Source organism: Neolamprologus multifasciatus, chromosome 16, assembly GCF_963576455.1.
Source record: "Neolamprologus multifasciatus chromosome 16, fNeoMul1.2, whole genome shotgun sequence".
Classification (NCBI taxonomy): Eukaryota; Metazoa; Chordata; class Actinopteri; order Cichliformes; family Cichlidae; genus Neolamprologus; species Neolamprologus multifasciatus.
The window spans coordinates 3897592-3915182 of record NC_140454.1 but is presented as its reverse complement, the minus strand read 5'-3'; the positions used below and the strand labels follow the sequence as shown (position 1 = coordinate 3915182).

At 40.7% G+C, this 17591-nt stretch overlaps 1 protein-coding gene and 1 long non-coding RNA gene across 2 annotated transcripts in view; both read left to right on the top strand.

Moving 5' to 3' along the window:
- The window catches only part of LOC146500033 (uncharacterized), a 347579-nt gene that overhangs the window by 251286 nt on the left and 78702 nt on the right, over positions 1–17591 (top strand). The window lies entirely within an intron of this gene.
- Positions 352–2598, top strand: olig2 (oligodendrocyte lineage transcription factor 2). Its single transcript, XM_085134689.1, has 2 exons — positions 352–603; positions 1012–2598. Exon 2 carries the CDS (start codon positions 1034–1036, stop codon positions 1853–1855), a length of 822 nt encoding a protein of 273 aa, XP_084990815.1. The 5' UTR covers positions 352–603; positions 1012–1033; the 3' UTR covers positions 1856–2598.

The window sequence follows — 17591 nt, the reverse complement described above, 5'->3', positions numbered from 1 at the left end:
CGAATTCATGATCAAAACAAACTGAAATCTCATTTAGGCTACTTCATTTAAAAAAAGATACATGGAATTCAAGCACATTTTAAATGAAATTTAATCACAATAATAATAAAAAAAAGGTTTCATATACGTTAGGCCAATTATTTTTTATTTTTTTTTAAAGTTTGATTTACTGTATTGCTTTTCCCTAATTATTTTTCACTTATAAAAGGGAAAGAAATGCGTCTTATTTCATGGCGTATTGTAATAAAAATCCATCCATACAGGCGGGCCAATATTTTCACAAGAAGGGCCCATATGTAGGACGGAGTGTGTCTGATTTCACTTAATAGTGATGCTGGGTGTTGGTAATTACATCAGGCTGGAGGTCCCTCCGTCAGCCTCCTCTCCCTCTCTCCTCCCTCTGCGCGGAGCTGATTGGTCGCCGGGAGGCAGCTTGGACAGAAACTGCGTTGTCCTGGTGACCCGGCCTCTGTGCACCCCAGCCCACTATAAAACCTCGCGGATGCACGCAGGCGTGCCAAATGGGCTGTCAGATGCGACTTGGAGTAACAAGTGGATTTGACGTTTAGGTTTTTCTCTTCATCGCGCCTGCAAACACTCTCGGTAGGTGTTTTATTATTTATTTTCTGTTAGGTTATCCTGATAATTAGTGTCAGTATACACAGATTGTGTTTCTGCTTTAATTATTCTCAGAAAAAAATATCCAGAAATGAAACAGGACGCTGATTACTGGCTGCTGCATATAAAAGATGGGGAACTCAACAAATAACTTTTATATGGTTTTCTTTCTTTTTTCATTCTGTGATTGTGTTATATTAAAGTTAACTCACAAAGTTTCCTCTGTGTTAACATATTTTATGAGGCCTATTGATTTAAAAATATTTTTTAAAAAATGAGCAGATTCTCATTATCAGAATCGAAATGGGTAAGATGAGTTTGGGTTGGTCGATATGTGGATTTGAGCTTTCGGTAAAGTAACTCAGAAGTTTACTTTTTTGTTGTTTTTCTCAGATTAGCGTGTGAGACCCGGATCATGGACTCAGATACAAGCCGCGTGTCAAGCAGACCGTCCTCTCCCGAGGTGGACGACATCTTCATGTCTACTTTGAAGAAGTCTGTGCACGGCTTCTCCGGCGCTGTGTCCTCTACGCAGAGTGACTCTCCGTCAGAGATCCCCGGTCTGCGTGGCCTCTCCGCCCTCGACGAGGACTCTCTGGCGCTCCGGATGGCATCCAAGAAAGACCGTAAACTCCTCTCGGAGAACGAGCTGCAAGCGATCCGCCTCAAGATCAACAGCCGCGAGAGGAAAAGAATGCACGACCTCAACGTGGCCATGGACGGGCTGCGGGAGGTCATGCCCTACGCGCACGGACCGTCGGTGCGTAAACTCTCCAAAATCGCCACGTTGCTGCTGGCGAGAAACTACATCCTGATGCTGAGCAACTCTCTGGAAGAGATGAAGCGGCTTGTAAGTGAAATCTACGGCAGTAGCGGACATCACAGCGGCTTCCACCCGTCAGCATGTGGGACTATGACACACGCGGGGCCCGTGCCGGGACACCCGGCGGCTCCTCACGCATCGCACCCCGCGGTACATCACCCTCTCCTCCCGTCGGCGGCTGTCTCCACTGCCTCTCTTTCCGCGCCCGGTATCTCCGCCGTCACTTCAGTCAGACCCCACCACGGACTTCTCAAAGCGCCCACTGCCAGTGCGGGGCCCTTGGGCAGCAGTTTCCAGCACTGGGGCGTTGGCACCGGCATGCCCTGTCCGTGCAGCATGTGCCAAGTCCCGCCTCCGCATGTGTCCAGCATGAGCACCGTCACCATGCCGAGGCTCACCAGCGACTCTAAGTGACTCCAAGCAAAGCTGAACTTTTCTCCGGGGGGTGTTAAAGACTTATCTCCCAACTTTATCGTGCTTTTATTTATCCTTGTTGCCGAATCCGTTGCGTCAACGGAGGCATTTAAGACCAACGCATTGGTTTTCTTCACTGGGACTTTGGTGTTTTTGAAACTAACTCGGTGTTTCATAGTAATTAACCTCTGTTTTAACCGGTCTTTTCTTCACAGAGCTCCTGCAACACACACAAACGTTTTCTTACGACTGGGAATCGTTCATGGCCCACATACGTGTTTCCATGCAGTTTGTTGAAGATCACATTTATTCCAAAAATACTTTCCCGTTCTGTGGTACCGCAGGAAAAAAAAGTCCCCAAAAGTTGAATCAAACCACAAATATAGGATGTAAATATCTAGATGGGCTGTTCTGTTTAAATAGTCGGAGATATATATTAGAGTCTTGTAAATGTCCAGGAAGACTCCGCCACCCCACCTCCTCACATCTTGCACCTGCTATAATTATTCTGTCCGCCTCATTCAATGCTCCTCTCCCTATTTTCTGCTCGGTAGGCTGTTATTCACTGTCAGACGCACTCAGCGACCACTTCTTTATTTTTTTAATTACAAAAAAATAAAAAATAAAAATAAAAATTTGAAAATGATATTTATTTACTTATTTTGGAGGGGACGTTCAGACGAATCTCTGATTATGTTGGGGTTTGAAATGTAAAATAAAGATGAATATTGAAATGAGAAAAACATTTTGTGGTGGTTTTGTTTTTATTTGTTTTTCTTTTTGTGGATAAATACATTTAAAGGAGACTAAAAGCAGCATTTATGGCTTGTAGCAGGAGGGCAGTACTGAACAGGGTTATTCAGTATTATTACATAATAACCAGCGAAATTACGCATCATAAGCACAACTTGTTTTGTTTTCGTTTTAAATTGTAGTGTTTAGACCTTCAAGGCCAATTAAACGTTTGTCATGTTTCCGCCTCAGCTAAAACACCTTAGCACACTTTAAAAGTTTTTATTTTTAATCAGTTTATTTTCATTATTATTCCATATAAAACCCAATCGGCTTAGATTCAGTTGTCAACAAAAATAAAAAATAAAAAATATCGGCATTTAAATAATAAATCGCAGCTTAATTATTGGTGTTATCTAAAAGCAGTTACGAGCATCTTATGAAAAAGGGCTTCATTAAAAAGAACAAGTTTGACGATAAACGTTTTCTCGGATATATAACAGAGTGCCCAAAGTAATTTTTCGTCATGTTATGAGCCAACAGCAACGTTGCCACATGAAAGAAACTTTTCAGAGCTCGTCTCTTCTGCTGGATGACGCTCACTGTTTTTAATTATTCACAGTTGTGCACAATGTGGCTTCAGCTGGTGGAGAATGAGCTTCATTCAGCAAACAGTGATGACTTTTAGCCCACTGACACCTGTCTGCCTGTCCAACTGATTGTTTCTTCCTGAACAATTCATCTACTCACATGAATACTAATTTCCAACCTGTGCAGCAAGAATGTGAGTAAAATACAGCGTTTGAAATAGCCACCTTCGCAAAGCACGAGTGTAAACAGCCGCTAAAGATGAGCACAAAAAGCTCTTTTGGCAATAAGAAGCCAGCGATGAGTAAACGCCGGTGGACTTTAGGAAAATGAAGCAGCTGCATAGCAGATTGTGCATGCTGTTGCAATATTTTCCAAAAGCTTTTGAAGCTGGAATGATATGACTAAATCTCTGAATATTCATGCATGCATTTGTTTATTCATCTCATTACTGGAATTGAATTATTCAGAGTCCTTCAGTGTTTTGTAGGACGTTCGAGAGTAAGAGGTAATTTGGCGCAATGCAACAAAAACAGTTTATTTACAGATAAGCTATAAGAAGTAATTCCTCCAAAGTTTCAACGTATGCCTGTGGCTTTCCCAAAACTTGCACGCTCAATGCTTTGCTTTCAGCGTTGATACATCAGTTAGTACACTGCTAACTGATGCTAACTGACAAAATCTAATTTTTTTGGTCTTTGAATCAGACCTCTCCACAGACTCTATCACCTTTCACATATTTCACAAGTTCCCTGGATTCTGGGTTTGTGTTTACACATTTCCAAAGTCCCAAGAAAAGAAGCATTTTAAAAAATCACCTGTGTGTGAGGGGCACCTATGATTTTTAGGGAGTTCAGGTGCACTTACCTTTAGGCTGCCATTTTTTTAAAGCATGCATTTTAACTTTTTGTTTCTAATATCATTACTGAAGTGTGCCAAAAAAAAATAAAAAATCATCATCATCATCATAAACAACAGGCCAGTTGAGCACATCTGCACCTTTATTACACCATTATTATTAATTTGTTTATTTTATTTTATTTTATTTTATTTTATTTTATTTTATTTTATTTTATTTTATTTTTTTAAAGCAGTTCTGCCTGAAAGCCTGAAGATCTTTGTCATTCATTTTTGGTTTTTAGTCTTGTGAACTTTCTATTTTTATTTACAGTTTTTTTTACTAGTATTTATAACAGTAGATCCAATTCTTCTTCTCAGTTGACATCATTTTATTTTAGACTTTGGCATAAAGTTTTTTTAGTGGCACATACAGCATTTGGAAACATCTGCTTTTCCTCAGGGGTCCCAACACCAGAGCAGTCCAAGCACCATTTGTCAGAGCAAAATGCAGTTAACATGGATTAAAAAGTGTTACATTTCAAAAATAATTAGAAAGCCCCCCACACATCCACCCACACCCACCACCCCATTACTCTTCTGCCTCTGTCTCAGTTACAGAGCCCGACATATTTCCTGAGTTTTGCTGATTATTTTGTTGCTAGGATATAACAAATGGCACCGTATGAGAACTACAGTTAAATGACAAAATAAAGGAAAAAAGTTTTGTAGTGAACTGTTAAACTTTGCACACACACACACACGATGCTCACAGCATGGTAAAGGAAGATACCATGGACCTGAATAGATATTCGAATAGGCAACAATGATATGTTATGTTCACTATATGAATATTGACCTGTGGTAGCAGCTAAGTTCCTCCCAAAATGTGCTTTTTGAGGAATATTCACTGTATTGGAGATGAGATCGGATCATAACACAAAGAGTATAGTTACTCTTAATCCATCATAACGCTTTAGTCCCAGGTAGATTCACACAAAGATGCTGTGCCGTCCTGTTTAAGAGAAAAAACATCATATTAGAAGGAGGTGTTGTGGCAAATGATATGTTATACAACAATATACAATATACAACAAACCTGTTGTCTCTCTATCAGGTACAGTTCACAAAATTTTCAGGCAGTTCATGGTTCATATCCTTTGTAAGAACTTTAGTTTTGTTTTTAATCACTGTTGTCTTTGTTTTTGTTTCAAATTTTGTTAATTTTTCAAGATCCATCCAGACAAACACGTCCCTAAAGTTAAAAGGGAAGCTCACTGGGTGGAATCTCTTCAGCTCTGCGTGAACATTCTGGCCAATAGCAGCTGGGCTTCATGTCCTAGTGTCTGGATTTGAATAAACAGCTTCTTATCCACTGTTGGTGGCAGGCTGACTTATCCATTGGTGCTGAGAGTGTGAGGTTGATTCTGTGACAGTTTAAATATTCATAACTTTGGACAGAAGGGGAGCCATCAGTCTTACACTGTTGTAACTGGATTTAAACCTTCCTGAAAACACTGCACAGATGTACACCCTTTCAGCACCGCGTATCATGTTGTGTTAGCCGAAAGGATTAAACATTGGTGGGATGCATCAAAGGTGGCGGAAAAACAGAAAGAGAAACAGAGTCTATGTTGGAGAAAAGGAGGAATAAGAGAGAGAAGATAAACAAACAGAGAAGCTGTCAGAGACAAAGGCAGGATTTAACTCTAACAAGAAAATAGATGGAGCTCTAAGGTAAATATGAGACCTCAGAGGTCACCCTTTCCCATGGGACTGGTGTTTATTCCAACAGCTTCATCTGCTCAGTTCTTACCAGCATTAAACCACTGATGGACTCTAACACACCAAGCGACAGTCACTGTATAGATACATAAGCAACAAGTGGTTGCTTAGCTGTAAATGTAGCAGCATATCAGCATTTATGTCATGATGTCACTGTTAACCAGGAACTGGATACCTACCTAGTTTCAAAGTATTTACACATGTTTTCCACTTACACCAGAGCAATGGGAAGTGAGGCTAAGTTTGATAATTTTGTGTTTTATAATTGTACTGATTTACTACTGAGTTTTAGAAAAAAAGTTTTTTTTAAGATTAATATTCATTTTTATTGAATTTTATTTATATAGCCGCAATTGGCAACAATAGTCACCTCAAACCCCCTTTTTTTTTTTACATCGCCGGGTAAAGACCGTGCAATATCAGAAAGAAAACCTCAGCAGTCAGGTGACCCTCCCTATGAGCAACCACTTGGCGACAGTGGGAAGGAAAAACATCCTTTAAACAGGAAGAAACCTCTGGCGGATCGAGGCTCAAGGAGAAGCAGCATCTGCTGCTGAGGGGAGGGAGACAGATCCAGAGACACACTGTGCAAGAGAGGCAGGGATTAGTAATAACTAATTATTAAATGCAGAGTGTGCAAAAAATTAAAAAAAAGGTAAATGAAGAAGAAACACTGCATCATGGGAAGCCTCCAGCAGCATACGCCTATTGCAACTAGGGATGATTCTGGGTCACCTGCTCCAGCCTGAACTATAAACTTTATCAGAAAGGAAAGTTTTAATCTTAAAAGCAGAGCAGGTGTTTGTCACCAAAACCCAAACTGGAATTATGTTGAATCAGTACAGTTACATCAATTAGTAAATGTTTAAACACTATATTCACAGTTACCATTACATTGGTAATTTTACTAAATAAATCAGTAGGTTGTGCTGCACTAATTGTTCATGTCATTTAGTTGAATTGAAATTTTACATTGTTGCAATGGTAAACTGGGATTTTCGGTTTGAAACTGTTTATTTCACTTTACCTAAAATGAAAAATTACTTACGTGGAAAAAATCTATAGAAACAATTTCCTCTTAAGTAACTATGTACTTCAAGTCAAAGGTGATGGTGTCACATGACACCACTCAGCACTGATTCCTGTGTCCACCATTACCACGCTTCAGCAGTGAAGTATGTGCAGTAAGTACAATGCCAGTGTTTGTCATCAAAGGACACTCTGCAGCCACCACATGCAGGTGGAATTGTCACTAATGGTGTGAAATTCCTTAATGAGTTGTGATCAATCGCACGTGCTGTGCTATGCTATTTGTCTTGATCTATACTTGCAACTTGAGTGATCCTAGAAGGCTCAAATACACCTTTGATGCACTGCAGAAACTGTTCATGGAGATAGAAATAAAGAAAGTGACGCGTAGAGTCTGTAGTCTCAGTGTCAATCTCTAAGCACTGGATCAGCCAAAGAGACATGTAGACACAGACACACTCCGGGGAAGTGTAAAGAATTTATTAGATTGTAATGGGAAGGAAATACTTTAATTTGACTGAAATGAGAAAAACAGTATCTGATCCCCCCCCCCTCCCCCCTTCATTGTTCTGTCTGTCATATTCATTCATATTCACAGTGTTAGAAATGTTAATATTAATTGCTGTTACATCACCAATCTTATATCTTAAATATATCTTTAATCTTTAATTCAGCATATTTTTTAAGATCTTTAACAGGTTGAGAAGGGGACAAATTTTGCGTAATTTTGTCTAGTGTATTTGATCTTTGTTTCTTTTGCAGCTGTTGTGTAGATAATGAAGACTTCAGTGCTTTATTTTATAATTTTTAATGTATTTTATGTTCATAAAAGGCAGCCTTTGTTTTGAAAATGCACCATAATACATTTTGTCCTTCAAAAGAGAATGTGTCTTTATTTCTAGTACGTTGATTGTGACGTGAAAATCTTGGTTTAACCTTAAAGAAATCAGCTTTTGATTGTGGTGAATTTTACGTAATAAGAAAGTTTTTTGTGAAGGTTTATTAAGTAATATTTTAAATGAGGACATAAGAAACCAATTTTCAGTTATGTGTAATGTGTAATTGTATTTTATTACACTGGCCAAAATGTATAAGTTGAAAAAACTGTAAAACAATTAGAAAGTTTCAATTAACTGAGCCCAAAGAACAAATGTACTCAAAACTATCAGGTTGTTGTACCAGTAAAAAAAAAGGGTTTAAGATCTTTGGAATTACTTTGTTTGTTTGTTTTCATGTACATTTATGATTCCGGAAAAATAAATATAAATGACTTATTTAAGAAAAATTTACAGTTTCAATCAAATCACAGTTTTAGTCTAAAACTAATAAATTTAGCTGTAACAAATTAGACAGTTTTTTTAAAAAGTCAATTCAAAGTAACAGTTCTTTTCAGCTGTCTGGAGGTGTATACATTTCAGAAGGCTTTTCATTCATAATAAGGAGCCTTGTGATGGAAACCATCATAATGTGGTCAGCATTAATAAAAAAGACTGTGGGTTACTGGATTACTTCTGCGTTACTGGATTACTTCTGGGTAAGATAGACTTTTGCAGTGGTCTGCATGTGCAGCTACTCTGATAAGTTGGTCATTCAAAGATACAAGTGAACATAGTGTGAGAACAAGAAATCAGCTCTTGCATGATGTTTCTGTTTTACCTCATATATTGTCCAAACCAGTAGCAGGTATATTATACAGTCCTGTGTAAAGAGATGTATCATATTTAAAACTGATCGAAGGACAATCAATCTGTACACTGAGGGTGTAACACGTCTTCTGCTTGGAGCATGTCAATCAGAAGATGTACTAGACCCTCAGGTTAGCTTTCATTGCACTAAACAACTAAGGTTAGCAGTAGCGCAGCCGAAACAGAAACTGTAATGTGCCGTGTCAAATGGTGCTCTCCATACTCACCCACTTGCCTGTGCTGACAAGTACGACTACGTTGAGTAAACTATCAGCATCCAGTGGCAAAAAGTTAAGTGTGGAACCCTGCAAATGGCTGCAATGTTGGCTATGTCTCCAAAAGGCTAGCTAGCCAGCGCTAGCTAGCTAAAACTTGGCAGATTTGTGACAGGCATTAGCATTACATGTAGTGTTGTTTGTTGTTTAAGAGAAACAAAGTGTATTAAAAATGTATTGGCTGCCCTAAAAGTTGTACATTTTACAAGGCATGTTCATCAAGTCTACCAACAGAAATGCTGAACTGAGACTGAGGGACTGTTAGCCTTTGAATCAGGGCCCCTTCCTGTTAAGTTAAACATCTATTTGATTTGTTTTGCCATTGTATTTTTATGCTAGACAGCTCTGCATACCGCAAGAAAAACTATGAAGTTGTGGAATTGAGTAGCATTCATACATATACAGTGGGGCAAAAAAGTATTTAGTCAGCCACCGATTGTGCAAGTTCCCCCACTTAAAATGATGACAGAGGTCAGTAATTTGCACCAGAGGTACACTTCAACTGTGAGAGACAGAATGTGAAAAAAAAATCCATGAATTCACATGGTAGGATTTGTAAAGAATTTATTCGTAAATCAGGGTGGAAAATAAGTATTTGGTCACCTCAAACAAGGAAAATCTCTGGCTCTCACAGACCTGTAACGTCTTCTGTAAGAAGCTTTTCTGTCCCCCACTCGTTACCTGTATGAATGGCACCTGTTTGACCTCATCATCTGTATAAAAGACACCTGTCCACAGCCTCAACCAGTCAGACTCCAAACTCCGCCATGGCCAAGACCAAAGAGCTTTCGAAGGACACCAGGAAAAGAATTGTAGACCTGCACCAGACTGGGAAGAGTGAATCTACAATAGGCAAGCAGCTTGGTGTGAAAAAATCAACTGTGGGAGCAATCATCAGAAAATGGAAGACATACAAGACCACTGATAATCTCCCTCGATCTGGGGCTCCACGCAAGATCTCATCCCGTGGGGTCAAAATGATCATGAGAACGGTGAGCAAAGATCCCAGAACCACACGGGGGGACCTGGTGAATGACCTGCAGAGAGCTGGGACCAAAGTAACAAAGGTCACCATCAGTAACACACTACAACGGCAGGGAATCAAATCCCGCAGTGCCAGACGTGTTCCGCTGCTGAAGCCAGTGCATGTCCAGGCCCGTCTGAAGTTTGCCAGAGAGCACATGGATGATACAGCAGAGGATTGGGAGAATGTCATGTGGTCAGATGAAACCAAAGTAGAACTTTTTGGTATAAACTCAACTCGTCGTGTTTGGAGGACGAAGAATACTGAATTGCATCCCAAGAACACCATACCTACTGTGAAGCATGGGGGTGGAAACATCATGCTATGGGGCTGTTTTTCTGCCAAGGGGACAGGACGACTGATCCGTGTTAAGGACAGAATGAATGGGGCCAAGTATCGTGAGATTTTGAGCCAAAACCTCCTTCCATCAGTGAGAACTTTGAAGATGAAACGAGGCTGGGTCTTCCAACATGACAATGATCCAAAACACACCGCCCGGGCAACAAAGGAGTGGCTCCGTAAGAAGCATTTGAAAGTCCTGGAGTGGCCTAGCCAGTCTCCAGACCTCAACCCCATAGAAAATCTGTGGCGGGAGTTGAAAGTCTGTGTTGCTCGGCGACAGCCCCAAAACATCACTGCTCTTGAGAAGATCTGCATGGAGGAATGGGCCAAAATACCAGCTACTGTGTGTGCAAACCTGGTAAAGACCTATAGTAAACGTTTGACCTCTGTTATTGCCAACAAAGGTTATGTTACAAAGTATTGAGTTGTATTTTTGTTGTTGACGAAATACTTATTTTCCACCCTGATTTACGAATAAATTCTTTACAAATCCTATCATGTGAATTCATGGATTTTTTTTTCACATTCTGTCTCTCACAGTTGAAGTGTACCTCTGGTGCAAATTACTGACCTCTGTCATCATTTTAAGTGGGGGAACTTGCACAATCGGTGGCTGACTAAATACTTTTTTGCCCCACTGTATTTATGTGAAATTCTTAAAAACCCCAGAGTGGTGCTTGTCTTTACTTTTGTGTGTACATCCTGATAATCTATGAAGCGCAGCAGATGAACTCTTCGATTGGGTGGATCAATGCATTTAGTAAAAGCCCAGTGGGACAAAGACAGAAGGGAGAGAGAGAATGAGTGAAGGAAAATGAAAGAAACAAAGCGAGAGAGCAGAAGATCCATTGAGTGTGTTTTTTTGTGGCTGAAGAATTGTCCTCAGTGGCTTTGAAAGGGGGGATAATCCTGTCAAGTAAGCAGACCTTTGGATATTCATGACTGGCCGAGCAGCTCCGTGGACTGAAGGAGGACACAGCCAGGATGGGATTAAACATCAAAGTGAATCTGAGGAGGGCCGGACTGGGATATGAATTAGCCATCGCAGAAACACAGAGGTCTCAGAGGGGTGTGATGGGGTCCAGAGGGGACCAGTTGTCTGGTGGTTGGATAGCACTTTGAATGATTCCAAGATGAGGGACTCCTAAATCCATTCAGGAGAATGATATGCTATGGTGTGTGCACCTGTCATCCAATATGATATATCTACATACATACACATGAAGAAATATCAAATATAATGACACATTCATTTTCATTATCCCTGTGTCTTTTGAGCTGTTTATTAGGAAAGTTTAGGTTGATGGATGATCAGGTGTGAGGTTGATGCCCCTTTAGCATATGTTTATAATAATATAGGGGTTTTACCTTTGCAGTATAAACTGCCTTGCGGCAGCGTTTGCTGTGATTTGGCACAAATCAATACAATTAAAATGAACTGAATTTAAGCATGGGACAACTTTTTCTTCCAATCAGACTAAATCTGAAATTACTTACATTAGACTGCAATAGGCCTGCTGTGGGACTTCCCATGATACACTGAGCGTTTCTTCTTAATTGACCTCTTTTCACTTTCTGTGAGTTTATACACCACTTAGCATTTAATCATTAGTTATTATTACTGCTGTCAGCGTTAATCTTGTTAAAATGACGTTAACGCCATAACCGCATTAACGTGGCAAATCTCCGGTAGCGAGTTAACGCGGATTGCCCTGTGCGTGGGGCTGGATGGCGCTAACGTTAACGAGCTAACTGCTCAAACGAATTGACGCCATGCAACCACACGCAAGGGGTGAATGGTAAATGGACTGATTCAGCGTTAATCTTGTTAAAATGACATTAACGCCATAACCGCATTAACGTGGCAAATCTCCGTTAGCGAGTTAACGCGGATTGCCCTGTGCGTGGGGCTGGATGGCGCTAACGCGCTAACGCGTTAACGAGCTAACCGCGCAAACGAATTGATGCCATGCAACCACATGCACGGGGTGAATGGTAAATGGACTGATTCAGCGTTAATCTTGTTAAGATAAGATAAGATAAGATAAGTCTTTATTGTCATTGCACAGTCATACATAGTACAATAGTACAATGAAATTGGAAAACTGTCCTACGTCGGCACTACATATAACACAACACGACACGATATGACACATCACAACGCAACACAAACAACACAACACAGTATAATAACTTAGTAATAAAAAAGAAGAATAAGTGTATTTTTATTGCACACTGTTATTATTGCACATTAATTAATTATTATTGCACCTTGTTATAAATATAAATATTATTATTGTTATTGTTGTTTTAAACATTGTTACCTCCCCCCTAAAAAAGTCCAGGGAGGTAGCCAATCAGGTCAGCTATTTGCATTGATCAGGGCTATTGCCCTGTTGTAAAAGCTGTCCTTAAGTCTATTTGTCCGGGACCTCAGCAGCCTGAACCTCCTGCCGGACGGCAGCAGCTTAAACACCTGGTGTCCTGGGTGTGTACCGTCCCGTAGGATGCTGCGGGCCCTCTTGAGACAGCGAGTGCTGTACAGGTCCTTCAGGGAGGGAAGAGGATGTCCAATGATTTTTTGGGCCATATTGATGACCCTCTGGAGTGCCTTTCTGTGTGCTGTGGTGCAGCTGGAGAACCACACACCGATGCAATACGTCAGCACACTTTCAATGGAGCAGCGGTAGAAGACGGTCAGCAGCTCCTTCTTCAGGTCCATTTTTCTGAGGATTCTCAGAAAGTGGAGACGCTGTTGGGCCTTCTTTAAGACCGCAGAGGTGTTAGAGCTCCATTGGAGGTCTGTGTCTATGTGCACTCCCAGAAACTTGAAACTGGAGACCCTTTCCACGCACTCCCCATTGATGCTGACAGGCTGCAGCTCGGACTTCCTCCTTCTGAAGTCAACTACCAGTTCTTTTGTCTTGGTGGTATTAAGGTCCAGGTTGTTATCTACACACCAATCTGACAGCCTCTGAACTTCAGCTCTGTACGCCGTCTCATCTCCCCCTGAGATGAGCCCCACCACGGTGGTATCATCTGCAAACTTGATGACTGTGTTGTCTGGGTGGGAACTAACACAGTCATGTGTGTACAGAGTGTACAGTAGGGGACTCAGTACACAGCCTTGTGGAGAGCCGGTGTTGAGGCTGAGGGCTGAGGAAAGATGAGGCCCCACTCTAACTCTCTGTACACGGTCTGTGAGGAAGTCTCTGATCCAGCGGCAGGTGGTAGAAGGAAGTCCGATTTCCAGCACTTTATCTATACATAGTGCTTTCTAAGTAAATTCACACACATTCATACTCCAATGGATGCATCGGAGAGCAAGTTGGGGTTAGTATCTTGCCCAAGGATACTTGACATGCAGACTGGAGGAGCCAGGGATCGAACCAACCTTCCGATCAGTAGGTGACCAGCTCTACCTCCTGAGCTACAGCCACCCCACTATGATGGTGATCCGCGTTAACGAGCTAAAGGAGATTTGCAGCGTTAACGTGGTTATTGCATTAACGTCATTTTAACGAGATTAATGCTGAGAGCACTAGTTATTATTAATCTCTGGTTCTCTTCAACAGTGTATCTTTTGTTCTGTCTCTCCTCTCACCCCCAACTGGTGTTGGCAGATGGCTGCTCCTCCTTTAGTCTGGTGCTGCTGGATGTTTCTTCCTGTTAAAACTGATATTTTCCTTCCCACTCTCACCAAGTGCTTGCTCATATGTGGTGGTCTGATTGTTGTGGTTTTCTGTTTGCTGCTGTCTTGACCTTACAACATAAAGTGATTCGAGATGACTGATGCTGTGAACTGGTGCTATGTAAATAAAATTGAAATGAATCGAATTGAAATAAGTTTTATTTCACAGTACCGTATCAATAAAGGAAAGTAATCTAATAAAACAGTTCAAAATATAAATGCAAATTCCTGGAAACACTGTTAAAGGGAATCTGTGTTTTTCCCGATTGTGACTCTAAAGTCGTTCTGCTTACGAAAAGCGCTGCGAGTTTTGTCTGCACACAAGTGAGAATTATCTGAGAAATTTTATCTGCTCCCTGTTTTCTCACATCTTTAAAAAATTCTCACGTTTTATTCTCATATTGTGTGACTTTCACTCTGAGATACCCCGTGAATTATGTTCCATATGGTTTGCTGACCATGTCACGCTCGCGTCTGTTCCCTGGCATTGGTCCTGCCAGCTCTGACTGCTGCTGGCAGCTGGGACGTTTGGACAAAGGGACTCACCCTGACAGGAATCAGGGAAACTAAAGTGATATTGAGACACATACACACCAGGTGTCCTGCAGTTGGCTAGAAAGGGTCAGATCTACACTGAGACCTTTGTCACTGTAAGAAGCAGTGGGCTTGTTTTAAAGTGAGTCTTAGGAAAGTATTCGATTTACATTAAACACCTTTTACATTAAGATTAGATCAATTTAGATTTGCCATGAATTTTATTAGTTTAAGAAGTTTTTTTGTTATCTTAGCAGATTTTTCTCATATTTCACTTCTTGAAGGTACACAGAGTGTTTAAAATTGTCTGATTTGAGCAACTTTGGAATTTGCTTCTAATTTCAAGGTATTCAGGCTTAAGCAGAAAGGCCCTGTAAATTATGTCACATGTGGTAACTCATGAATAATAATTTAAAATAATTTGAATAATTTCAAATTCGAGAAAATTGAGAAAATTGCTTCACAATGATCAAAGCATTAGCCGGATAAACTATGTCTATGAAAGCCAGAGATCAACACAAGATGCAACGTAGTCCCTTGAACTTTGCACCCAAACACACTGTAGTTGTTCTTAATAAATCAATCATAAACAAGCCCATGATTTCTCACAAAATGATCAGTATTGGGCTTTTTACTGGTCTGATGACACACTGTCATGGCAGCTGGGACCTTGGTTTAGTTAATTAGGTGATCAGATATGATTTCAACACAAATGTTTATCTGGTCGTTAAGTCTGACGTCACTAGCCGTGTCTGGGCCTAAACTCCGCTGCAGGTCCATATATCAAACGATCACTATGGCATTACTGAGAGTTGAAAAACTGTCTAAAGTCTTTCATCTTTAATAAAATGATCAGCGTTCTGCTCTACCAGGTGTAACAATTGAGTTTAACATCCAGGCATCCATGAAAACGGAATTTATGCCATTTAACGGAGTTAGAAGTTAGCAGGAAGTTAGCTCGCTAGCTTCTATCTAAATACAATATAGCATGTCCTGACTGCGGGGTTTTGGAAACAAATTAAAACGTACAGCTCTGTTATCACTTCCAACATAAATGAAGACAGAAAACTAAACAGCAGTGACGTTTGTAGGGTTACTGAAGTTTGGCTAGCTGGTATATAATGATGTGCTACATGACCGCTAGCGACACAGCTATGTTAGCATAATATAAACAAGCTAACTTTTTTTCCACTCGATAAAAGTTAACGTGAGTGTTCTCAGTGGTCAGGAACAAATGTAATCGTATGGCAGGATGCTGTAAAAGGACCAAACTTCAGCCAGGAGAACAACTGAGATAATCCATCCACAATATGAGGTTAGTCATTCATATACTGCTGCATGGGCTGGGCTGTAGTTACATCCTAAGGTTTTAAAAACTGAGCTTAAATAAATGATTAGCGGTAATAAAAGCCGAAGGACGTCAACAGTGATCACTGACTGTTTTAGGAGCTTTTTGAGATCAAATAGAAGAAAATATAAAACATTAAACATGTTAACAACACAAAAGCCATATTAAACGCAGACTACTTTAGGCCCGGAAGTAGGATTCGTCACGTCATCACTTAACGACCGGATTGAGATTAGAGATTGTCGCTGCAAGCTGTGTTGGGTAACTCGTTACTTGATGCATTGCAACATTACAGCCATTAAAAAGTAATTGGTCATGGTACTGAATCCGCTCCTGAGAAAACTAACTTGCTGGAGCACCTTTACTTCCGTTTGTAATTAACTGGCAGTGAAGAGCTAAGAAAAGCTAATAGTGTTTTCCCGTAACAAGAATCCCACTTTTTGTTGAATGCTAACATCATTACGTGTTTAGCTTAATCCTCCAGAATAAAAACAACTAGCTTCAAAGCTGCCTTTCTATGGTTTGATGACTTGGCCAATCAGCTTCAGTGCAGTCCTGCCACCATAAGATGTTTTAATAACTACAACCCCTATTTGTCAAGTTGCTGAAGCCTGCTATCATGTTGCGCTGCAACATATGTCAGCTCTCCAAGTTGTTGCTTCCCTGGGGTCGGCGGTTTCATAAATCAAATTAGCAGCACATACAGAATGGCTGTCACTTGATTTGCTAAAAAAAAAACCTGAAGGCGAACACTGTAAGTTTTTGCATTAATTTGACCATTTATTTAACCAAATGGTTAAAAAAAGGAGATGTATCAGTCACTTCTCACTCTCATTATCCCAGTAGTTAATTGTCCTCAGTGGGAGGCCAGACCTAAGTTTGGGAAACATCTGTGACAAACCTGCTGCGGTTTGAAGAGAGTGGAGGCTGAATAGGAAAGGAAAGTGGCTGCTTCAGTCTGATCTCTGCCGTCCTAGTGGGGACTTTAATGCGCTGAGAGTCTGTGAGGAGCAGGAGCACTGTAGGAGGTGAATGAGCTGAGGAGGTTGTAAGGCATAGGAGAGAGGGGGGAGGTAACTCCGTGTGTGTGTGTGTGTGTGTGTGTGTGTGTGTGTGTGTGGATACAGGGTGTAGGCTAACAGATGTGTCCATCAAAGAATCATCTTACATCCACTACATCCATCTGCCACCCCGACATGACAAGATTTGGAAAAATGTAAAATCAGTTGTGTTAAGTTTCTTGTGATCAGCTGGTGGGGAAAACACAGAACTTTCACAATCCTGGATTTGAAACAAGTTTCCCATGATCCAAAGTTTCCCATGATCCAAAGTTTCCCATGATCCAAAGTTTCCCATGATCCAAAGTTTCCCATGATCCAAAGTTTCCCATGATTCAAAGTGTATCAAACCTCCATTTTTTACTCTAAGGTAAGAGTGTGGCAAAGAGGGTTGATCAAAGTGCTGCACACCTTCTTCCCCCACTAGTGTCATTCAGTACTTCCTGTTGAGTTCCTGTGGTGTTAACTGGTCATCTGGAAGATGTGTTCCTTGCACCGTGTCCTACTCCTGCCTTGTGGTGTCCCAGCTGGCCGACCATAACACATTACCAAAAGGGAGGCATCAAGGGACAACGACAATGTGAAAACAGATGAATATAAAGACTCCTGTTTCTTTCTTTGTTCTGTGCTTCCAATGATTGTTACAAAACTGCTCAGTAATGCACGTCAAAGCTACGAATCTACACAGCTAGAAAGAAAACATGACTCAATGAAGGATGTTCACAACAGCCAGTTTGGTGATACACCGTGCATTACTCTTACTGCAGTTACACTTCAGTTAGTTGTGAATAGCATCTGTCTGTTTTTG